The sequence below is a fragment of the Nylanderia fulva genome, unplaced genomic scaffold (genome assembly GCF_048542155.1).
Source record: "Nylanderia fulva isolate GAGA-0341 unplaced genomic scaffold, ASM4854215v1 Scaffold23, whole genome shotgun sequence".
Classification (NCBI taxonomy): Eukaryota; Metazoa; Arthropoda; class Insecta; order Hymenoptera; family Formicidae; genus Nylanderia; species Nylanderia fulva.
In genome coordinates, this window is record NW_028190293.1 from 779,297 (window position 1) to 803,382 (window position 24,086).

General features: G+C 31.4%; 8 protein-coding genes across 11 annotated transcripts in view; 4 read left to right on the forward strand and 4 right to left on the reverse strand.

Moving 5' to 3' along the window:
• Positions 1-453: 453 nt before the first annotated feature.
• Positions 454-4,628, forward strand: LOC114933195 (serine/threonine-protein kinase Chk2). 2 transcript variants are annotated; one of them, XM_029305682.2, is made up of 8 exons: positions 454-567; positions 1,202-1,469; positions 1,559-1,831; positions 1,917-2,161; positions 2,237-2,440; positions 2,521-2,694; positions 2,771-2,935; positions 3,212-4,628. In XM_029305682.2, the coding sequence occupies exons 2-8, from the start codon at positions 1,319-1,321 to the stop codon at positions 3,431-3,433; spliced, it is 1,434 nt and encodes a 477-aa protein (XP_029161515.1). In that variant the 5' UTR covers positions 454-567; positions 1,202-1,318; the 3' UTR covers positions 3,434-4,628. The 2 variants fall into 2 exon arrangements, with proteins under 2 accessions (XP_029161515.1, XP_029161510.1); XM_029305677.2 differs by lacking the exon at positions 454-567 and having other exon boundaries at positions 992-1,469.
• On the reverse strand, positions 4,198-6,541 carry LOC114933714 (uncharacterized). The gene is made up of 5 exons (XM_029306306.2): positions 5,968-6,541; positions 5,370-5,620; positions 4,755-5,052; positions 4,555-4,677; positions 4,198-4,417 (listed from the first exon to the last, which is right to left on the reverse strand). Exons 1-5 carry the CDS (start codon positions 6,121-6,123, stop codon positions 4,304-4,306), a joined length of 942 nt encoding a protein of 313 aa, XP_029162139.2. The 5' UTR covers positions 6,124-6,541; the 3' UTR covers positions 4,198-4,303.
• Gart (trifunctional purine biosynthetic protein adenosine-3 Gart) lies at positions 5,189-12,468 on the forward strand. Its single transcript, XM_029305608.2, has 17 exons — positions 5,189-7,557; positions 7,844-7,924; positions 8,011-8,100; positions 8,189-8,436; positions 8,507-8,706; positions 8,814-9,008; positions 9,086-9,216; positions 9,298-9,508; positions 9,660-9,795; positions 9,889-10,111; positions 10,197-10,391; positions 10,569-10,824; positions 10,907-11,110; positions 11,196-11,342; positions 11,411-11,679; positions 11,777-12,034; positions 12,139-12,468. The coding sequence occupies exons 2-17, from the start codon at positions 7,844-7,846 to the stop codon at positions 12,319-12,321; spliced, it is 3,027 nt and encodes a 1,008-aa protein (XP_029161441.1). The 5' UTR covers positions 5,189-7,557; the 3' UTR covers positions 12,322-12,468.
• LOC114933140 (dnaJ homolog subfamily C member 28) lies at positions 12,338-14,129 on the reverse strand. Its single transcript, XM_029305624.2, has 5 exons — positions 13,802-14,129; positions 13,584-13,715; positions 13,412-13,498; positions 12,998-13,348; positions 12,338-12,918 (listed from the first exon to the last, which is right to left on the reverse strand). Exons 1-5 carry the CDS (start codon positions 13,898-13,900, stop codon positions 12,514-12,516), a joined length of 1,074 nt encoding a protein of 357 aa, XP_029161457.2. The 5' UTR covers positions 13,901-14,129; the 3' UTR covers positions 12,338-12,513.
• A 125-nt stretch (positions 14,130-14,254) lies between these two features.
• Positions 14,255-16,026, forward strand: amrt (TM2 domain-containing protein 2 amaretto). Its single transcript, XM_029305658.2, has 3 exons — positions 14,255-14,491; positions 14,570-14,657; positions 14,760-16,026. The coding sequence occupies exons 1-3, from the start codon at positions 14,346-14,348 to the stop codon at positions 15,087-15,089; spliced, it is 564 nt and encodes a 187-aa protein (XP_029161491.1). The 5' UTR covers positions 14,255-14,345; the 3' UTR covers positions 15,090-16,026.
• eIF2Bbeta (eukaryotic translation initiation factor 2B subunit beta) lies at positions 14,863-17,494 on the reverse strand. 3 transcript variants are annotated; one of them, XM_029305642.2, is made up of 7 exons: positions 17,096-17,494; positions 16,948-17,034; positions 16,563-16,844; positions 15,971-16,127; positions 15,474-15,868; positions 15,302-15,405; positions 14,863-15,217 (listed from the first exon to the last, which is right to left on the reverse strand). In XM_029305642.2, the coding sequence occupies exons 1-6, from the start codon at positions 17,161-17,163 to the stop codon at positions 15,333-15,335; spliced, it is 1,062 nt and encodes a 353-aa protein (XP_029161475.1). In that variant the 5' UTR covers positions 17,164-17,494; the 3' UTR covers positions 14,863-15,217; positions 15,302-15,332. The 3 variants fall into 3 exon arrangements, with proteins under 3 accessions (XP_029161475.1, XP_029161482.1, XP_029161467.1); XM_029305649.2 differs by lacking the exon at positions 14,863-15,217 and having other exon boundaries at positions 15,257-15,405; positions 17,096-17,207; positions 17,402-17,493; XM_029305634.2 differs by lacking the exon at positions 14,863-15,217 and having other exon boundaries at positions 15,257-15,405.
• Positions 17,495-17,646: 152 nt separating this feature from the next.
• LOC114933184 (putative ATP-dependent RNA helicase TDRD12) lies at positions 17,647-21,464 on the forward strand. The gene is made up of 4 exons (XM_029305668.2): positions 17,647-17,940; positions 18,401-18,525; positions 18,615-18,725; positions 18,838-21,464. Exons 1-4 carry the CDS (start codon positions 17,798-17,800, stop codon positions 18,933-18,935), a joined length of 477 nt encoding a protein of 158 aa, XP_029161501.1. The 5' UTR covers positions 17,647-17,797; the 3' UTR covers positions 18,936-21,464.
• The window catches only part of Miga (mitoguardin), a 32,266-nt gene continuing 27,818 nt past the window's right edge, over positions 19,639-24,086 (reverse strand). Inside the window, 7 exon segments of the mRNA XM_029305559.2 lie at positions 19,639-21,052; positions 21,055-21,217; positions 21,288-21,521; positions 21,607-21,775; positions 21,846-21,958; positions 22,141-22,275; positions 22,708-22,895. Coding sequence (XP_029161392.2) covers positions 20,901-21,052; positions 21,055-21,217; positions 21,288-21,521; positions 21,607-21,775; positions 21,846-21,958; positions 22,141-22,275; positions 22,708-22,895 — 1,154 coding nt within the window. The 3' untranslated portion in view covers positions 19,639-20,900.

A 24,086-nucleotide genomic window follows, 5' to 3' on the forward strand; every position in this document is an offset into this window, starting at 1 on the left:
GTATCAATATATACTGATTTCTTTAATTTGAAATTTAATTTGTAAATATTTTTTGTGCAATTAAGTTATAATAATTTCAATTTTAATGAAAAAGAGAGATTATTTAAGATATATCGCGCTACGGTTTTCCTCCTCTCTTCATTAACTTAAATTATATTGTTAGGATAATGTTATAAATATATATTTTATAAAATGTTTATTTCAATAATTGTCGATAATAAAGATCACGCGATATACACGATTGATAAAGTCGATTGTCAATTTATCGACATAAGATAAGACGCAGAAAAATTTGCCGCTCTTTTTTTACGCATGCGCAAGTATAACAATGTAAATAGGTTTCTTTGTAATTTTCACTATTGAAACTGGAGCAGAATAAAATGAGATAGATACATATATTTAGAAATTGGAGAGAAAGAAAGAGAAAGCAAAAAGTGCACAAAACTTTGCTCCAAAGTACAATATAAACCTTACGTATGTAAGACGCAGATCAACGCGTAGATTCGAACGACAGATCATGCGGCAATAATAATTTGACAACTCGACAATTCAGCGATTAAATTGTGGGTAAGTATAAGTTAATATTAATGTGTATTGACGTATACAGATTTATGTCAAAGTTCGTAACATGTAGACAAAATCATGGTTAGAAATTGGAACCGCTCACACAAAGCCTTTTGTGTTTTGTACGATCATATATCCAGTATCATATATCGTATAACATTTTTATCGATTTTCTAAATGCTCTTATCGATGGATATATCTATTTTATTAATTCTTTTTGTGAAATATGTTTTAAATTTAAAAAAATATCTTCTGCTGTTACATACATTAATTAATATATAATGTATATATATTTAATGCTATGTATTAAGTATGTAAATTAAGATTTTTTTTACAAGAATTCTAATGGCCTTATTTTTATTATTTATTGCAACGAAATATATATATGCAGTTTTGAGATATTGTTTGTGCTATTACGCATGCGCAAATTTTTGTTTAATCTACGCACTACGCACGTGTCTGCGTCGTCCTTTGTGTCATGCGTATTTAGCGGTACATGTGCTGATAGTTTATCATAATTTTTTAAAACTGTTTGAAATAACAAATACATATTCGCTCCTAAGTAAATTTCTTTCGAAGAAAAATATTTTCCGCAATTTTGTACATTATACTTTTCGTTTAAATGTTTATTCGCAAGGATGTGATTAGCAGAGCTATCATCTTCGTGTTCTGGAGACTCTTGGATATATCATAAATCTTTCACTTTCCTTCACCACGATAACAATAAATAGGTGGAGAAAAGGATAAAACAGAAATGACTTCGCAAGAAGCGAACATTCCTCTTAGTTTACCCGATACTCAAAATGCAGATGTTATAATACCATCGCAAGATGGGTTGAGCCAGAAGCCAACATTAGTCGTCTGGGGAAGACTTTGTCCTATAAGAACACCTTTGATGAGTCTAGGTACGAATTTTATATCTTTGCAAGCAGACAAATATGCATCTAACGATGAAACATATATCGGGATTAAAAAATATTGTATTATTTTACAGAAATGATAAAAGAATCCTATACTGTAGGACGTGCCACAACCTGCGATGTTGTTTTCACCATAAATGAAATGCAACAGAAGTATCTAAACATAATCAGCAAAGTGCACTTTCGCATAGTCAGAGAATACATTAATAACAGCAACGAATTTATAGTATATCTTGAAGATATGAGCCACAATGGAACATTTGTCGACAAGGTCAAAGTTGGCTATGGAAATCGTGTTATTATTGAAAATAATTCTGAAATAGCTATAGCTGCAAAACACTTGACAAGTAACTGCATTTTGTAACAGATCTAATCGTAAAAAAATTAATATGTACAGATATAACAAATTACGATATTTTATAATTTTTACAGTTTATGTATTCATGAATATCATGTCAGACAATAGCTGTGAATTACCATTGGAATTAAAACAGATGTATGCACTTGGACGTAAATTAGGAACTGGTGCCTGTGGTGAAGTAAGATTGTTATTTACAAAGGATGGTTCTAAACGATTTGCTATCAAAATTATACAGATGAGTAGTATAAATCAAAATAGATTTAATAATCCTATGAATATCAAGAATGAAGTTGAAATATTAAAGAGGTTGAGGCATGTAAGTTACATTTGTGACATTTATATTTGTAATTTAATCTAAATATTGATAAAAATAGAAAGATTCCTGTTTTAGCCTTGTATAATCCAAATGGAAAATATTTATGATACACCAACAACAATGTATATTATTCTCGAATTGATGGAAGGTGGAGAGCTATTTGATAAGATAAGAAGTAAAAATAAATTGTCTGAATCATGTGCAAAATTGATATTCTATCAAGTTATACTTGCTGTTCATTATCTTCACAAGCAGGGCATCACACACAGAGACTTGAAGGTACTGTTTAGAACATTGTTTCTTTAACATTCTATTGATATATATTAGCTTTATTATTAAATATGAATGAATTCATATAGCCAGAGAATATACTACTGAAGGATAACTCTGACACTCCTTTAGTCAAAGTATCAGATTTTGGTTTGTCAAAGTTAGTAGATGCGCAGACTATGATGAAAACATTTTGTGGGACTCCTATGTACGTTGCTCCTGAAATTCTGGCGAATCTGGGACGTGGCTCTTATACCAGCCAAGTATTTACAATTTTTTTAATAAGAAATAACTAACAAATTATGAAACTGTTTTTATATTATATCGGGATTCTCTCAGGTTGATGTTTGGAGCTTAGGAGTAATACTATATGCCTGTTTAAGTGGCATAGTTCCCTTTAACATTCATAACACAAATATTACTTTAGAGTATCAGATTAAACGTGGAAAGTACCAATTTCCATCATCACGTTTTGGGAATGTATCTCATGATGCTATAGAGCTGGTATGTAATAATAAAATTTGTGAAAAAATTACCTCTTATACTAATTATTTTAATTTTTATATACATTATAGTGAATAGAATTCTGAATTATGTGCACTCTGAATCACTTTACAGATTCTATTTACTATAATATATGTAAATATCAAAATCAGTGAAATGTAACTTTTCAAGTACATAACAATTATACTTACATAATTGTAATTTTGTAATTATTACAGTAGTTATAACAGTTAATATATTATTGAATATTGCAGATAATTTTTTTTCATTTTCTAGATTAAACGTATGATGACAGTGAATCCGACTGAACGTATAACGGTGCCAGAAATCTTGTTACATCCCTGGCTAAGGGATCAGCGTATGCGAGAAGAAGTAAACATGCTGATATCACATGTGGAGACTGACGAAAATGTGCCACCTTCGAACGTTTTGATAAATGAGGCTGATCCAGAAATAATTCCAGAAATCAGGATAAAACGTACACGGCTTATGGTGTGAGAAAATATATTTCAAAATTTACTACGAGAATATTTAAAACTTTGGTTTTTCGCGAGTAAAGAAACGCAGAGTACAAGAAGCAATATTTCATATCCTCTCAATGGGATCTGGCGTCTCGTTGATTGTGATTGTGTGATAGGCATTGATGTTACCTACTTATTAAATAAGGGAACTTTTGTGTTCAAATTGATTAGATTACCGTAATGATCTTAGAATATAATTTTGATTTACCGTAATAAACTCGAAATATAAATAATCTCAAAATACAAAGTAGATATTTAAGGCTGTTCAGTTATGTTTGATCTATCTATTGACTTCCGACTGACAGTATTAACTATTGTTAAATATAACTGTGATTAACTTTGATATTAAAATAATAGAAGATTATAAGATAAATATATAGCATAATGAAAGCTAAATTGAATAAGATACATATTTTTACAATATATTTATATTTTTTTACTTTTTGACGTATCTCAAATTGACGAATACAATCACATTTGTAATTTAACTTATAAACACAGAGTATCTTGTGTATAAAATAGATATAACACAAATTGTAAAGATTGTTTTGATCAGTATTAAATACTAATTTGCCTATTAAAATTTTCTAAGTGAAAATTTAAAAATTTATTTAGAATAATAAAAAGAAAATAAAAGATTTCACATACACATTTACTGTTCACGAAAAATATAGACTTAATTCTCAAATATAATCACTATGGATTTAGATATTATTTTTCATATAGTAACAAAACACTTAATTGTCGCATTATAAAAATGTGTGACTCTTTATTCAAAACAATGGACAGCACTATACAATAAAAAGGAAGTGAACAACCGTCTAGAATTGTCTATTAGTTTTTTTATTTACTCCTTTTTGCAGGGATCTGGAAGCGTTGTCTCGAAGTCTGGCTTTTCTTTCTTCATAAGTCCTGCTAATAAACGTTTCAGCTGCGCAATTGCTTTTCCTGGATTTAGACCCTGTCAAATACGAAAAAAAATTTATTGTGATGCATAATGTGTGATGTATAATTAATTTAAACATTTAATTTCCTTTTGAAGGAATTAGGAACTTTGTATTGCACAAAAAAGATGATAGAACCATAATGTTTATTTACCTTTGGACATGTCTTGGTGCAATTGAAGATCGTCTTACATCGATAGACGGAATAAAAGTCTCGTAGCTTCGCTAGCCTCTCTTTATGCGCCATATCTCGTGAATCTATCACCCATCTGTATGCCTATAGCAGTATATATGTATACATGCATCCTGTTACAGAAAGATTATCTCGATGTCGCATTTTTATTTTTATATTACCTGCAATAGAACCGCAGGACCTAAATACTTGTCGCCGAGCCACCAATAAGGGGGACACGAATACGTGCAACAAGCGCACATTATGCATTCGTACAAGCCGTCGAGCTTGCGCCTATCCCTCGGACTCTGCAAGATCTGTCGCATACCGAGGAAATTGTCTTCGCCTGGTCGCTTCAAATACGGGTCGATCTGCCGAAACTGATCTAGAAACTGTTCCATGTCCGGCACCAAGTCCCGAATCACGTACGTGTGCGGCAAAGGATATACTACCAGTGGTTTTGGAGATTCTTTCACTTTTCTGATGATTCAGGTAGTTTCCAATGTGTATTATTTATTTTAAAAAATTATTTTAATTACTTTTTATATATATTTAATTATATTAATATATAAATTATATATATGATAAATATATTTAAAATTATATAAGGTAATCCCTATTCTCAAGTTGCAGACATCCACATCTCCAAAATCCCAAGCTTTCGGATCGCAAATATTGAAATCGCCGAAGATATATATTAAAAATTCTCAAGACAGGAAAACCACAAATCCGGAAAAACCTCAAAATCTCTACTATATCGAGTATATTGGCAAAAATTTTAGAACGACGACTGTTACGTTATGCAAGCCAAGGTGTTGACACCATCTATGTTCATTGCGCAACATCCGCAGATGCCCTCGCGACAGGATCTTCTATAGGACAACGTTGGATCGTGCTGTGCCTTGATCAGTCCCAGCACATCCAGCACCATTGTACCGCATTTATTCAGATCCACGCTGAATTGTTGCATATACGGCTTCACGTTTGGCGTTTCCGGATTCCATCGGTACACGCGAACTGTTTGTACCCTTGGTACGTCCTTAGTCGCCTGCGAAAGAACAATTCTAAGTAAGGGGTCGCTTCTTTGCTTACGTCTATGTCTTTCCTATAATTTGTTAATAGAGATTCTCTTTTTATACCGTAATAGCGTAGGAATAGTTCGATGCAATATGCCAAATTATACTAAATAACTTTAGGCATTTCGATCAGAATGAGATCATAACTCATCAACATTTGATAGAACAGTTCATTCTTTAGGAATATAAAATACGTGGATATATATAGTTTGTATTTGAGAAATTGTACGAAAAAATTTCTATATTTGTTCATGTAAATTAGGGGAGAATTTTTTATATAATGTATATTTCCTTGTATAAAACATTTCGTAGGACTAACTGTTGGAGTCGTTTTGCATGTTGCGACATTAGCAGCTTTTGCTTCGGACGATTGTGGGATTTTACTAGTTGACGTCGACGACAACCTCGATCCGTGAAGTCGACAAGCGAACCAAAGCCTGCACGTGAATCTGACATTGTTCACGACGGCGAACATGATCCACCCTCGTCACAACGATTCGCCGCCGTCGTCACCTCTACGATATTACTAGATTACCTCGAGGACGATATCTTATTCGTGATATCGTGTCGCGCAATTTCGATCATTACGTCTCTTCGCGGTCATGTCACATATATCCTGAAGAAATGCGAATGTCATGCGAACAAAATATCATCGAGCGGACAAACTTCGCGATTTGCGGCGAATTTATTATTATCAGAATAATCGATTAAATAATAATAATAATTAAATAGTAATTTTAAAATGATTAGTATTAAAATTATTTAATTAATAATTAAGTAAAAATTAGATGTAATTAATCGCTGCAAATCGCTGATTTTCGAAGCTGTTTTCAATTTAATGAAAGAATTTAAATTGCATCCTCGAGGAGAGAGAAAACACAGTTGTACATAACATAAATAAGTTACAACAATCTTGCGATAAGAATGACGCGCGTGACCTCACGACCGCCAAGTATAATCTCGAAGTAATTTCATCATCGAAGATGATACAGAGATCCCCCGCAATGCAATAACACATTCGTATAAAAATTAATAATAATTAAAATAACGTACCAAAGCTACATCTATCTTCTTTTTGCGGGCAAACTTAAAAGAACTCTTTTTGTATTATAATTAATTTAATTGTAAGATTTAAAAAAGAAAATGACGATGTGAGACATGAAAACGTAGAGAGATACAAACTCATTATAATTTCGTAAAATATTTATTAACAAATTCTAATAATAAAAGCAAATTACACACGTGTTTAATTTTAACAATTATCTGGACAGAACTGTCGAAATATTTTTAATTATCAAAATTTCGGAGCAAATTTTTTGACAGATGATTATATTGAAAAATACATATATATGAAGAATGTTTATTATTAAATTTCTTTTGCTTATTACTAAATACATATTTTGTAAGGTCACAATTGCACGTTTAAATTGTATCTTTACCTTATGAATATCTCTCATAATACACAACATATGGAAGAAAAGTATAACCTTGTGGCGTATATGAAAGACAAGAGATCTCGTTAAAAAAAGATAACGATTTTAAATATTCTTATTGAATATGGGAAATATTTTATTGCGAATATTTATATATTTCTTATATTATTATGATACGTCAATATGACGTAAATGCATGTTATTATGGATTAACCCCCGCGAATAACAACGGGACCGGTTCCATATTGCGTAAGGCAAGTGATTGAATTATCTCGTGTTCATCGTTCATCGCCTTCAATAAGATTAGAATAGTCGTGCGAGCGTTTTCATGTTCTTCCGACCACCTGTGGCATCTCACGTTTCGTTCGAAGGTTCGTGCGTGATCAAGGAAAATTTCTAGCAATCTTCCTAATTAGTATTTTCGCTCTGACCAGAGTCTGAAAAAAGATAAATAATTAGACACACACCGGCTCTTTGTAAGTATAGAATTTATAAAATATTTGCATCTCGAAAATATTAAATTTAGATATTATGAATATATGTGTGTGTGTGTTAGTGCTTAATAATGACAGAAATAATAAATGTATATATAAATATTTGTCAATAAATAATGTGAGTATATTGTGACAAATAAATAATTATATATAATATATATATTTGTGAATAAATAATGCAATTATGACATAAAGAAGTAATTTTTATATATAAATATTTGTGCAGCTATCATTGTTTATTAAAATATGTCATCTTACATGTTTGCAGATGATGCAGCATACAGTTTTGGTGATTGGCGGTGGTGGCAGAGAGCATGCTATTTGTTGGAAATTGTCTCAGTCACCCCATGTAAGTGAATCGATAAATGAAAATTGCAAAAATAATTACAATCTTGGATATAGAAATTAAAATAATATATATTCTATTTGATATAGGTAAAAGAGATTTTAGTTGCTCCTGGAAATGTTGGCATCAAACAAGTGGATAAAGTTCAATTAGTTGACTTAAATATTAAGGATACTAAGGTATACTATATATAATAAAATACATATATGTATATACATTACAATTTTTTATACACAATATTAATTATATTAATTATTCTTTTCATAGGAAATTGCTAAATGGAGCAAAGACAATAATGTTTATATTGTTGTGGTTGGACCAGAGGATCCTCTGGCTCAGGGATTAGCGGATGATCTGAGGGATGTGGGAGTGAAATGTTTTGGACCACAGAAAGAAGCAGCTCAGATTGAAGCTAACAAAGATTGGGCAAAGCAGTTTATGAACAGAAATCATATTCCTACTGCTAGATGGCAAAGTTTTACATCTGCAGCAGATGCAAAGAATTTTGTGAAAACGTAAGTGAAAAATCTCAACAGAAAGATATTGTGATAAAATAAAAATTTATAATATATTTCTTTGCTCTAGTGCATCCTTTAAAGCACTTGTCGTGAAAGCCTCGGGTTTGGCAGCCGGTAAAGGTGTCGTAGTGGCGAAAGATCAGGAAGAGGCTTGTCATGCGATAGATGAGATGTTAAACAACAAGAAATTTGGAGTTGCTGGTGAGACTGTTGTTGTTGAGGAACTCTTGGAAGGTGAAGAAGTATCTGTACTTGCATTTACAGATGGTTAGTAAAATTTTATTTAAAACTTTCATAATTAAAGTAAATTTGTATTAATTAATTTTTTAATGAAAAATATTTGAAAATTTTTCTTTAAATCTATTAATGTTTAGGCAAGACTGTCGTACCTATGATGCCTGCGCAAGATCACAAAAGAATCTTTAATGAAGATGCTGGACCAAATACAGGTGGAATGGGTGCATATTGCCCATGTCCGCTACTAAGTGAAACAGAATATGAACAGGTGAAAATAAATGTTCTACAGAAAGCTGTGGATGGACTTAGAAAAGAGAACATTCCATTTGTTGGTTTGTTATTTTTTTATCGACATTGATATATATTAGATATTATTGTATATAATTTATATAAAATGTAAATATTGTAGGTGTATTATACGCTGGTTTAATGCTGACTAAGGATGGTCCGAAAGTTTTGGAGTTTAACTGCAGATTCGGGGATCCTGAAACGGAGGTTCTATTACCAATGTTGACATCAGATCTGTTTACAATTATGAAGGTTTAATATGAATTTATTAAAGGATCACATATAAACATATACATCTTATTTTTATATCGCTACAATGTATCAAAATTACAGGCTTGCTGCGAAGAAACTCTAAACGCACCTCTTGTTTCCTGGCGAGAGAATGTATCTGCTGTAGGTGTGATTTTAGCATCTCGCGGTTATCCAGAGTCCTCGTCCAAGGGTCAAATTATAACAGGCATCGATGAAGTGACATGTAAACAGGACTGCTTTGTCTTTCATTGTGGCACAGCCGTTTCATCAGAAGGCGAATTAATAACTAACGGTAATTTTTCACAATCACAATATATATATTTTTATGTACATATTTAGAATATTTTTCCTCCATAAATATTAGAGCATATACATATATTTTTTAATACAGTAAGAAAGATATCTATAAATAAACATTCAAATTATTATGTATTATCTTTTAGGTGGAAGAGTTCTCATCACTGTCAATGTAGCGCCTACTTTAGCGATGGCAACAGCTAGAGCCACCCAGGCTGCTCGACACATTTCGTTTGACGGAAAACAATTCAGAACAGATATTGCGCACAAAGGAATTGCTAGGTATATAATTCGATTAACTCTTACATTATAAAAAGATAAGATAATATTTAAATTAATATTTAACGGATGAATTTAACAAGTCAAATGTTTCAGATCTATTTTACAAAAGGGAAATTTAACATACAAAATTAGCGGCGTGAATATTGACGCCGGCGATCATCTTGTATCCGTCATCAAACCAGCTACTTGCTCCACGAAACGCGCTGGTGTTCTGGGCACCATAGGAGGTTTCGGAGGTCTCTTTGATGTAAAAGCCGCGGGTTATAACGATCCTATCCTGGTGTCTGGTACCGATGGTGTTGGTACCAAATTAAAGGTGAATCTCTCAAGAATAAAATTATTATTAAAATTAATTATCCTCTGCTGTTGTATTTATACGAATAACAATCTTCTCTTTACAGATAGCGATCGAATGCAACAAACACGACACGGTAGGCATCGACCTGGTTGCCATGTGCGTAAACGATGTCCTTGCGCACAACGCGGAGCCGTTGTTTTTTCTAGATTACTTCGCCTGCGGCAAACTCGACGTTGGAGTGGCTGCAAAAGTCATAAACGGAATAACCGAAGGCTGCAAGCAAGCGGGATGTTCCTTGGTAACGTTAACATATAATTTAGACAGAAATTTTCAAGACGTCGTGTTCAAGTCTTGCATGGAACTATGTATATTTATTCAGAATTTTCTCGCGATTATATTTATATAAATATATAATATTTATATTGTATAGAAATGATTATATATTATATTTAGAGAAATGTATCATATTTTCCAGATTGGTGGAGAAACGGCTGAAATGCCCGACATGTACCGCGAGGGAGAATACGATTTGGCTGGCTTCGCGGTGGGCGCAGTTGAAAAGGGCAACTTGTTACCGCGAGTGGACGATATTAAGGAAGGTGACGTGGTAATCGGTCTTCCGTCCAGCGGCGTGCACAGCAACGGCTTTAGCTTGGTGCGAAAAGTCTTAAAACTCGCTGACAAAAGTTATTTTGATATCGCACCTTTTTCAACAAATAATCGAACTATCGGTACGAGACAATTTTTAAACCAAGATTTTTTTTAATATTAAGTTTGTGTAAAACAGAGTATATGTAAACTATACATATGCAGGCGAGGAACTGTTGGAACCAACAAAGGTTTATGTGAGAAGCGTCGTTCCCGCTTTACGAACAAATCGAGTGAAAGGATTTGCACATATCACTGGTGGTGGTATTTTAGAAAATATACCTAGAATTTTACCGAGTAACTTGGGTGTGACATTAGATGCGACTAAGTGGAATATTTTACCAATCTTTGGCTGGTTAGCTGCAATTGGTAAGTATATTGGTTTATTTCTTTCTCTCATTGCAAATGCATAATATAACATAGATAAATGTTAATTAAAACATGTTTTGCATAGGTGGAATCAGTAAACACGAAATGTTAAGGACATTTAATTGCGGAATTGGTGCTGTCTTAATATGTTCCGAAAAAGACAAGATTGAAATTTTGAATAAACTAAACGCTGAAAATCCTGTAGTTATTGGAAGCGTGAATACATATGGTGGTAAGCAACTTTTTATTGTAGTATAACAAAAACTCGTCAATTATTAATTTATACATTTATTATTACAGATAACAAGGCTAAAATACACGTGGAAAGCTTTGAAAAGGTTCTCGAGCTGAAAATGAAACAATATGTTCCCAATTTAGTTGCAACATTAAGCAAGCCTCTTAAGAGAGTAGGTGTTCTAATATCTGGCAGCGGAACAAACCTTCAATCGTTAATTAACGCCACTCAGGATTCGTCTAAAAACATTGGAGCAGAAATCGTCTTAGTGATTTCCAATAAGTCCGGTGTTGAAGGATTAAAACGTGCTGAAAAAGCGGGCATTAAAACAGTGGTAATTATATAAATATGTTCATGACATATCAATAGGTAGCTAACAAATAAAAAACTAGATGTTGCAAAGTCATATTTTTTTAAATTTTTATTCGTAGATAATTAAACATAGTGACTATCCAAATCGCGAGTCTTTCGATGCAGCTATGAATGTGGAACTTCATAATGCTGGAGTAGAAATAGTATGTCTGGCTGGCTTCATGCGAATTCTCTCGGAGCAATTTGTAAAACATTGGAAAGGAGCTTTATTAAATATTCATCCTAGTCTTCTACCCTCTTTCAAGGGACCAAACGCACACAAGGATGTTTTAGCAGCTCGTGTGCGCATATCGGGTTGCACTGTGCACTTTGTTGAGGTACAAGAGTGAGAGGATCAAATTCGTATTTCATTTAATTGGATAGATAAAAGGGACAATTCTAATTCATTATTATTTAACGCTTTTAATACATATTTTATTAGGTTGAGATTGATTCAGGAGCTATTATCGAACAAGAAGCAGTACCTGTATTACCAGATGATACGGAACATACTTTGCAAGAACGCGTAAAGACAGCGGAACATCGAGCTTATCCTCGTGCTTTAAAGCATCTGGCGACTGGTAGTATAAAATTAAAAGAAGATGGTACTCTCAATTGGAATTAATTAGAGGACACATAGATTTATACAATACCGAAGTTTATAAATAGAAATTATATTTTTTATACAATCTCTCAATCCTATTATTTGATATATATATATTGTTATACGTGAGTTGATCTCACAACCACAAATAAACAAGAGCTCAACATATTTATATACAAATAATTTTACAATATTTATATCACATTCTGCTATTTATGTAACCTTCTTACTAAACAAGTCGCTTATAAAACTAAAAAAGTCCTGAGATATACTTAAATTCGAACTTGTGTGACTAGTATTTGCATATTTTGTGACATTTTTTACAGGTGGTATTAATAATGCCTTCTTAGCAAACTCGTCTAATTTAATATGAAGCATTTGTTTCTGTAGTATGGGCACCAACAAATTGTATTTATCAATTTTAATATTTATCTGCTTTGTTGTGGTTTCGAATTTTTTCAAATTATTCTTCCATATTGATTCATCTTTTGGAGTTAATGGAAGTTCCCCTATGTCATTACGTACTTCTGATAATCTCTTTTTCAATTCTTCAATTTCTTCTCTGATTTCCTTTGACAATTGTATCCATTCCGGAGTAAATCCATTGTCTATCAATATCTATAAAAATTCCAAATTAATGCAAATGAATTACTTAAATTCAAGCCATAAAAATTAATGTTCTGTGTCTATTACATACCTGATTTAATTTATGAGTTACAAAATCAACATAAGGATTACTGACATTTGTAGTATTTAATGGTTTTCCCATTCCAGGTAGATCACTGAATTCACCCTTGTTCATTGCCTCCTGAATTAAGTCCTCCACCAAACGATCCATTCCATAACGAGTTTTAATATCCTTGGCTTTTTGTTTGTCCATACCAATTAATGTATTACGCTCTTCGGCTTGCAATTTATTCAATCTGTGTTCCATTACATTGTCAACTGCTTTCTGAGCTCTTTGTATTGTATGCAATCGTTGTCTTTTGCTAGGTGTGCCAATTCCCACATCATAGGTCAAATAATGACGATGCTGTGGTGCTGTGTGCTTAAAATAAAAGCATAAATCAGCATATACCTACTTATATGTATGAAGGAAAAAGATAGTTACCTTAATATCAAAGTCCTCTACTTCTGATGTTTTTTCATCTTTCTGAGTGTTTCTAATTTTTCGAATTTCTCTATAGGCGCTTTCAATCTACCTTAAACAATTGCATAACAAAATAAAGATAAATGAATTTTTTACTTATCTTAAGAATCAATGTTCTTTTGTAACATATTACCTCGGAAAATCTAACAGCATTAGCTTCTGGTGTCCCACTATCTGGATGAAATCGTTTTGCAAGATGTACAAATGCTAATCTTAAGGTCTCATCCTCGCAATCTTCTGCTACTCCAAGTACTTCATATAATTTCTATATAAATACAAGAGAATATAATATCTGATTTTATAAATTATTTCAAGTATAAAATTATAACATTTAATATTGCGCCTGTATACCTTGGAAACATGTTTGGAATTAAATTGATGCTTGAATCTCTTTGACAAGATTGAATCAACGCATTTATATGTCAAATAATGTCGATTTAAGGACAACATGATTTTTTAAAAATAAATTATTTATATCCTTTAAATATTATATCGTAATTTCTATATCACATATTGTGATAATATAAATATGATATCATATCTATATATATGATGTGGTATCAGATATAGACGTATATCACATTTCATATAATTACACAAAAATTATTTCATCTATTATATCTGCGCATACATTTGTGTCATAACATTATTTCACACACATTTGCAAACTACAGCTGATGTTATGTATGAGAATGACAGTTCGTCGAGCGTATGGATTGGTTGTTGAATAGAGAATTTCTAGAGTCTTTATCGGAATCCTAGAAATTCTCGAAGTAATAACCAATAAATGTGTACGTTTGACCAACTTTACGTCGTACAGTACCAGCCTGAAATACTTTATCAGTTATGGATGAGATCCAATGATGTCAGTCGCGTTTAAAATGTCAACAGCAAAATGAAATTATATCTCGCTTTTATTGTGATAATTATTTGTTCTTTATGGAATCGAAACAACGGTTTAGTGCATGCTAGCACAAACAGAAGTACCGATCAACAGTTGGAGTACAGGCCTGACGGTCCTCTAGTTATGTGCAAATTTTTGTAAGTCGATTGATTTTCGATGTTTAATTATGTTAAGTAAATAAAAAAAAAAAAACATGTACAATATGATCTTTTTAGACCCAAAGAATTTATAGAATGCGAGGACCCGGTTGATCACAAAGGGAATAAGACTGCCAAGGAAGAAACTGGTTTTGGTTGTGTCAAGGTATAATGTATACCAAATTCTCTTTTTTTTTGTAACATATACATCGATTTTTTTCTAATATACACAATTCCACGTACGTAAGATTACGATTCAATTTTCTAGTTTGGAGGGTCTCGTTATGAGGATGTTGAGAAAACTAAAGTATCTTGTACAGTGCTGCCAGATATTGAATGTTACGGACCAAGAACATTTTTTCGTGAAGGTGTACCATGTATAAAGTACAGCGATCATTATTTTGCAACAACTCTTCTGTATAGCATCCTGCTGGGGTTTCTTGGCATGGATCGGTTTTGTCTTGGACAAACTGGGACAGCAGTAGGCAAATTATTGACATTAGGTGGTATGGGTGTATGGTGGATCGTTGATGTCATCCTACTGGTAACAAACTCTTTACAACCAGAGGATGGTAGCAATTGGAATCCATACGTATAGCATTTTAAGATGTCAAGTCTTTCCTTTTTGTAATATATAATTTATAACTCATTATGAATTTGTAAATATTGTTATAATGCACTAGTGTCCATATCTATATTATCGCCAATATTGACTTTTATATACATCTAAAAATAAATGTTGATTTCTATTTATTTAAAAATGTGTTATATTTATAAATTATATTTACATATTAGATTATATTACATTACTTTTTATAATGCGTACATAATTCTGAACTGTTCACAATTCATAATCATCAGGGTGATATAATTCACTAAGTAATCTATATATGTAAGATGGTGCATTTCCACCCCTGAAAAAAAATTCTTTTTTTACTTGATTCAAAAATTGTATAAATATAATTAATTCGATTTAACTTACGTGTTCGAAATAAATAATGTGACTAGATCTGGTGGAACATAATCGAATACAGGATTGTACGCATGTATTTTTTCAAGTAATTGTGCATTAGCACTGTCGACTACTCCTTGTATTGGCGAAACGTGCTTGTTGAAACCGTCCTGTTTGTATGAGCAATGATAAAGAGGCGATAGTTTGTAAAGTGGTAATAGAACCATCACAGGAACAGAATAATGCTTGGCAGCTTGCGCCACTGTATGCGTTCCTGAGATCGCTCGAAGTCCACCGTTCGCCATAACAGTATGAGTGCCAATTATGACCTTGTTAACTCGCGACATCATTGCAAAGATCGCCACGTCCGATATCAGAGTAGTCTTGATCTTCGCCTTAGCCAGGTTTACGGCCATTTCGTGACCCTGTAATTATTTTATTTTTCTGTACATTTTTTGTTTTATGATTTTTTCCTAAAACTAAACATATAATTATATTAAGTATATAATATATGTATAGTTAATTACGTTTAAAAACGGCCCACCCTCGGCTACTATAACGTCGAAGGCTCTGCTATTGGCAGCTTTCTTAAAAAATTCTTCAACCAACTTCGATTTTCCAATGGTCATTATAATCTCGTTCGAATGTATGTGTTCAGATGCTTGCTCTGTAATGTTTTCTAAACTGAAAGCATATTAAACTTTTTTAATATAAAGAAATAGTATAATAATACTTGATAGAAGAAAATTATTGAAAATATTTAATTTGATTAATTTTGGAAAGCATAAATTTGAAAGCATTTTAGTCTATTATACATATGAATATTATCATATTTTTACAAAATCTCTTAATAAAATTTTAATAAATCTTTTTATTAAAATTATTTATTAATATAAAGAGATAGCTGAAATATCTCAATTTAACACTATAAACTAAAATGTATTATAATGTTTTTACTGACTTTTCAAATTATCAAAACACTATCTCAACAATAATAACTGCTTATGAAGGACAATACAATAAATTAATATCACAAAAAAAAACCATCAACAATTTTCAATACATTTGACAAATATTAGTAACACTTTTTTTAACTAGAAAGATACAACTGTAACTCACCATGTTTCCAACTCGGTTTCAAATTCGACAGTATGCTCAAGGAGAGCAGATTTGAGAGAAGGCACCGAGGTATTAAAGTCTATTTGTTGATCACTTTCTGCAGTGAGAATCTTGTGCAAGGATTCTTGAGGGTCTGTTTCTTCTGTTTTATTTTTTAATTCCGAAATATACTCTTCTCTAATAATCTGCAGCATTCTTCTTACCATATTTCCAATAGAAGCCTCCAGAGGAAGCGCCTCAATCAAATACTTTCCGTTCAGCGTGATATTGTCCATTAAATTTCTGTCAAAATCAAATATGATAAAGTAAAGATAAGTATTTTATATAAAAGAGAAACATGTCATCAGATAATTGATTATTAACAATTATATATAAAGCTCCATACTTTGCTGTGTTCCATTCTGTATTGTTGATGATTTCCTTCAGCACGGAAATGGTAGCCATTACGATGTTATATGTACCCTTAATATCTCTGAAATAGAAAAAGCTAATTAAATAATTTGTCCTTTGAAATTTGATGCGTTTTCTCTTACCCATAGTGAATTCTGTTCACTAATTTCAGTACATTTTCGTTGATATTTTTCTGCGTTACGTCAATCATTTTGATCACGTTCAAGTACTTGCTAAATATATGATATTTAAACTCTGAAAGAGATTAATTCAGGGATAAAACTATTTTTCATATACACGTGATTTATAATCGTTAAATTATCCTTGTCAATTTTCGTCAAATCAAGTGAGATAAACCAAGATTAACATGAATTTCATCAGAAAGAGAAACTAGTCATAATTTAATGATGATGTTAGAACAATTTGTACATATTAACAATCGTTCGTACATGAATTCCAATATGTCATCGCGCAACTTGAATCGAATAAAATTCGGATTAAAATGGCCGAAAAACCGTTCCTCGTGAGATGTTATGCTGTTTACACATCATTTATATACATATATATATATATAAGAATGTGTTCGGAAATTCTCATGGGATAGAATAAATTTCGATCGACCAATCAGGAGTAAAGAAATTTCTTGCTCTAATTGGTCGATTGAAGACTACTTTACCCTATGAATAAAATTTTCGAACGCACTTATTAATAGCATGCGTTATTATTCCTTCCAAGTTCAATGTACACAAACGTGTTCCTATATCGATCAAAGTGTTTCTTACTTTATTTATTTTCTTATTATATGAAACGAAGATACACCATCGCTCAAAATCAGTTTCGTAGCCATGAATTGTCCACAGCTTGTTAACAAATATAGTATACCAAAAATTATTTGGTATCAAACAGATCTCACAGTCACCATTCGTATTCAATTAATTGATGTATCTAATTATTATCTTCGAGTCGAGGATAATCATTTGCTTTTCAGGTATATATTTGCAATAAATAATAGAAAAAAGGTAAATATGCAGCATACTCATTTCTTTAGCCTTTTGAATAAAACTTTAAATGAAACCTGGATAAAACCTGCTAGGATTGTTTGTAATTTGGTGAGTGAAAAAAAATGATAATCGAAATCATCGATCCTGTGGAAGGTATTGTAAAGCTTTTTCTTTAAAATAATGCTTCTTAAAATTAGAAAATTTATTTTATATATATATATAAATTAAATGTAATGTAATAAGTATAAATATGTATAAAAAATGTACATACAAATTTTTATATAATATATAAATAACAATTTTAATTGTATTTTTATTTTATACATCAAGATACAATTATAGAAATGAAATTTAATTGATATTGGTAAGAGAATAAGCATTCTGCATATTTACCAAAAAATATGTATGTTGTTGAATATCAAACTAATTTTATATCGTATATTACAGTACAAAAACTAATGATAAAAAATACTATCTTGTCCTCTATTTGTTTGGAGCAGTAATATCAGAAAAAACAGTACACAAAAATGTTGGAAGGGAAATTAAAATCTACCTTACAAAAGCACTGAAATGTAATTGAAATACTATATAAATATGTAATTGTGGGTTTTACATTTTTTTTCATAGAGAAGACTTATGTATTATCTTCATACCTTAATAGGGTTTCCATGGTTGAGATTGATTCTTTCCAAAGAAAGGAATCAATATATATCATATGATAAAGATAATATAGATGAAGAAAATATTCAAAAAAAGAAAATCAATTTTGGAGGTAACTATGTATATTTTATATTTTTTATTATATTTAGGACTGCTATTTACAAATGTACAGAGATAAGGTTTTTTTTAATTTTTCAATTTTATGTATACTTTTTTTTTTATAGTAAGAAAGTATGACCAACAAAATATAATGCCTGTTGTGCCGTCTAGCGAGGAAGAAGAATCTGAGGATGAATCATTAGATTTTTCTCGATATGCTTAATAAGCATTTTGAATCTTTTTGTGCCATATTAGCAGTATAAAGAAAATAAAATATTTAATAATCACTTTTTATAATTAAGCATACATATATTTTTAATATATTATTCATAATAAGCATATATTTACATATATTATTCATAATAAGCATAATATTTTAGAAGAAATTTAACTTTTCGAAAAATTTTAAATTGTTTTTTTCATCAAAAACTGAATCGGGAATAGTAATTTGTCATAGCTCTCTTTCTCCCTCTCTCTCTCTTTCTCTGCCAATATTTAACATTTAATTTTTTGATGCAATAAAACTGCAGTATTTCAAAGTATTGATTGATATATCATTGTATATTTTGTAAAATAAATATTTATTTCCACACTGTAGAAGCTTATTGAAATTTGTTTTTATTTGCATAATTATACAAAACAATATCTTTTGTAACAAATATGTATATAATTGAATAACATAATACATGTACATTGCTTATGCATACATATGACATTACTTTTCACATATATTAAAAATTTATCTACAAAATATTTTTAGATTTTTATTTTCAAAATTATATTTACAAAAAAATCAAATGTCATAAAATTTATATATCATCATCAGATACACTTTTTTTAAATAAAAATAATTAAATGTATTTAATCAAAATATCTTACTAAATCATAAATTTCAAAAATATTTACATATATGAAATGTACATCTTATATAATTGATTGCTTAAATCTTAAATATTATGGAATGTTACTAAACTGACAAAAGATAATCTGCAATCATTAATTAATACATTTTACATGTCTTTGGTGCAATTAATCATTTAATTATATGATATATAATCTGTACTTTACATACTGTAATACTTTACAAATATGTTGACAATGATAACTATTTTAAAATAACATTAGTGGCAATTTGTGTTATTTTTTATGGTATTAGCATCTTATGTAATAAATAACTAACAAAATATAAGCTTAAAAAAATATCGGAAAAATTTGTTGATAAAGTCAGGTGTGATTTTTTTGTGACTAACTGTAAAGAAATTTATATCTTATTTGCATTTATAAGGAACAGTTGTATTATACATACTGATTTCACTTAAATGCTTCTACAATTCATCACATAAATTATTATATACTGCAATATGTTTATTAAAATAAGACTATTAAAATAAAAACGATAATTCTCTGAACAATGCAAAAAAATATCACAAAAGTATCATTGTACAAATACAGTTTATAAATATGGATGTCCCAAAATCTACAAAAAAACAAAATAAAGAATGAAGCTACAATTCGCAAATAAATAAAATTATAATAATTTTAAGAAATGACAAAATACAATTTATACAAATATTCCACAAAAGTCTACAAACAAAAATTATATCATAATTTAATAATATAATGTCTACTTATAACTTGAAAACGAATGTCATATTTAATTGTGCGTATAATTTTTTAAATTCTTTATAAATAAAAGTTTATTTTATAAATGTAATATTCATTTATACATCCATATCACAAACATTACTATCTTCTTTGTTTTTTCATAGAAATAGATATCAGAGACCACTAATATTTCTTTAAGATGCAATTACTTAGTGAAATTTAATATACAGATGCGAAACTTTTAATGAAATTGATGACATAAGAGCGCACAATATTTTTGCACATTACTTCACAAGGTAACTTCAGAAATAGAGTGTTTACAACGGTAATTACACTTTGTGTAATTATACTGATGGGTGTGGCATTGAAAATTAAAATGCAGCATATTGTGCTACTTACAAACTTATCAGATCGCAGGTGTAATTTCGTTAATGTTGTTGGCATTGTGACATTTTTTTCTACAATATAGGTGTTGAACCTTTAAGATATCATTTTCATTGCATATACATGCAACGTATTTTGCAATATATTAATTCTACTTAATATACTGTGCTAATTAATTGTCTGTATATGTTTTGTATAACTAGCAACCTTCTAATGACAATCTTTGATTTATATTTTCTATCCTTAGTTTCATTTCCCTAAGTATATCCGCGGCAAGGTCGTCAACTGTGGTGTATCGTACCTTAAAGAAATTAAATATATCTACAAGAAACTCGATCACTTGATCCCTAAGTAATGACAAGTGGAACGTAGATTGCCCTCGGAGCCTAAGAATCCCCAAGCAAGGACTGGTATTATTTGTTCAGAGATGGAGTAAAAGTGCGCTAAGAAGCCTTGGTCGTATTTCAACATTCTTCTTTTACCCGCGAGAGCGGACCAAACTGCCGTTCCTATCGCCTTTAAAAATAATTAACAATCATGTTGAAAGTATCAGAAACTAGAAAAAAATTAATATTTATATACTTACGGTTTCCCTAAAACTGGCGGACACCCATCTATTTTGAACTATAGCTCTGATGGGTGGTAGTGGTTTTTCCACATCCTCGAATGCATCTAAGAGTATAAAATCGATGAGAACGTCGTAGAAATTCATACACTTGACACCTCGTGCGGTCAATTCCTCTTCCATGATGCTATGATTGCGTGGCTCTTGCAAAAACACCAACATACGTTCATAATGCAGTAGATAGTCTTTAGGATCCTAATAGAAGTTTGTTTTCTTAATTAATTCTCAAGTTTTTTTATCTCTATATTTACTCGAATAGATAAATAATTTATTCTCTTACCCTATCTGCATACATAATTAAATCGCTAATAACTTGGCGACCTATATCCGCCATAAATGCCGCTGCTACGGGTAAATTAAATAATTTTGTATAGGCCTGACGTAGACAGTACACTTTTGCTAAATATTCTACGTCCGAGCCACACTTTACAAGTTCCGTATGTAATCTCCTATAACAATTACGTGTATATAGCCGTGTGAAAAAGATGTATATTATATCGACCATCAACAATGATTTACCTGCACGGAATACCCTTGTCCTCATATTGTTTAAGAGCAGCATGATATAGCTTTTGACTCTCAAAGTGTGGAAAAAGTTCTGAGAATTCTTCGAATTCACGCAAATCCGCAACCTAAAATATTTTTATAAATATTGTACATTTAACTCTTTAATTTTATTTTCCTTTAAATTAATGTAATTACTAAAATAGCTTGAAATTATACGTTATACATTATTATATATCGACTAAATTATTATCATCTCGCAACTCGATCTCTGTACGATACAAATAGAATATATTAATGTGCGACTCACCCCGTCACGTGCAGATTCAAACGATTCGGGCGACGATGCGGCATCGGCTCTGTCTTTGACTCCAGACATCCGCGTCCCGATGTTCGAAGTTCTGTTGAGGCTCTCCTCGCTTTCATTGCGAAATAACACGGAGTGCTGAGAAAAAATAAATAAATAATGAGATAATCGACAAAAAATGACAGAACAAACGCTTATATAAATTATATGTAAAACAAGGTGAATTCGAAAACGGTGAAAACTCAGATTGCTCTCGAAGAAAATCGTGTACTTCCTATGCCACTCCAACGTCCGCGACAATTCCCGACTAGTGGCCGGCGTCAGGTCAAGTAACTCGTTGCGCTAATTACCCCCGGGGGCGGTTTGTCATTTAAATTGGATTAATTCCCGCAGTTCTTTTTTTCAGCAGCAGAAAGACAATTGATGATGAATGCCAGCGGAATGGAACGGCATCGGCACGATGACCGCGGTCCGCGAAGGACAGCAGGGACTCCGAGATCTCTCGCTGAGTCATTGTGTACGAATTCGGGCGAATCCCGCAGCATCATCCCGAATTGGCGGCGCCGTTACCTGATCGAGGAAGAGCAGTTCCGCGTGACTCTGTATCTGATATCCCATGTCGAGCAACTCCTGCACCTCGTGCGTGAACGCCGCGTCGGCCTTCGACGGCAGAGCCAGGGCGTCGTTGCTCAGGGTCGAGCTGAACGCGGTGAGCGCGTCTTCCCAGCAGTAGAGCGCCTTCTCCAACGCCTCGAGTCCTATTAATAAACAGCATCAATTTATTTCAATAAAGGACAGATTAGTATTTTTACTCGTGATAACAGGATTGAAATATTTTTTAAATTATAATATGTATATAATCTCTCTTTTTTCAATTAGATATCTAATAATTTTAGAAATATAAGCGAGAGTTAAATTTAATAGACTTAGTAGAAAACGCGCATATAAATTATTAGTGTTATTGCCAAGCTTGAGAGTTCATTCCTGTATAATCTAATTACGTCAAACGTAACTATATGCTTTTATTTTAAAGATATTATATATTTATATATAAATATATTATATATTATTTTAATACATCCTTTGCAAAACCTTGAATTTAAGATCTAACAAAATAAATATTTTATCTCCTCTCTTCTTCCGTCAATTTACACAAAAATACAATGTTTTAATAAAAAATTAACAGATTTGAGCGAGACTAATCTCGATTTACAGTCAATCGATACACAAATGATGACAAAAAGTGAAAGGAAAAAATAGAGGACACGACATTCTCTCGCAAGAACAAGGATAATGCGAATCAATTGAAGACACAGGATTCGAATTCCAAGTCAGTGACGCCATTCTTTCTTTCTTTCTTTCTCCCTTTCTCTCCCTCTCTTTACTTAATCTTCTGTAAGTCGTTCACCAATTTGCCACAACGGAAGTCCGTATGGAGCACATAGAGTGCTAATTTAGGGAGTTCCCCCCCGACTAATGTCCCGAGAAGGCGGACCTATCATCATTTTCAATCTGTGTCGTTTTATCGTCCACGAACGACAATTATACAATATATCGTTCAACGAAATCAGAACACCGCGAGAAATCGATCTTACATGACAATTAATCTTTGCGGTTCACGTTATAATTAAACAAATATAAATAATGAGAAATATACAAACATTGTTCTTGATTGAAAGATTTACTTGATAAATTCTTATTACCGTGCTTTCTAATTTGGATGCTCTGATTAATAAAATACCCAACAAACACAATATATAAATGTTATATACTTAAGCATGTTACATGTAACGTATATGTTAGTTGTAATTTCCCACTCATAGATGTAACATTTTTAATATTACATATATTACATTGTAGTTATATTGTCATTATATCCCAAGATAGCACTGACTTATTAATACATCAATGTGCTATTTGGTATATAATTACAATATAACTACAATGTA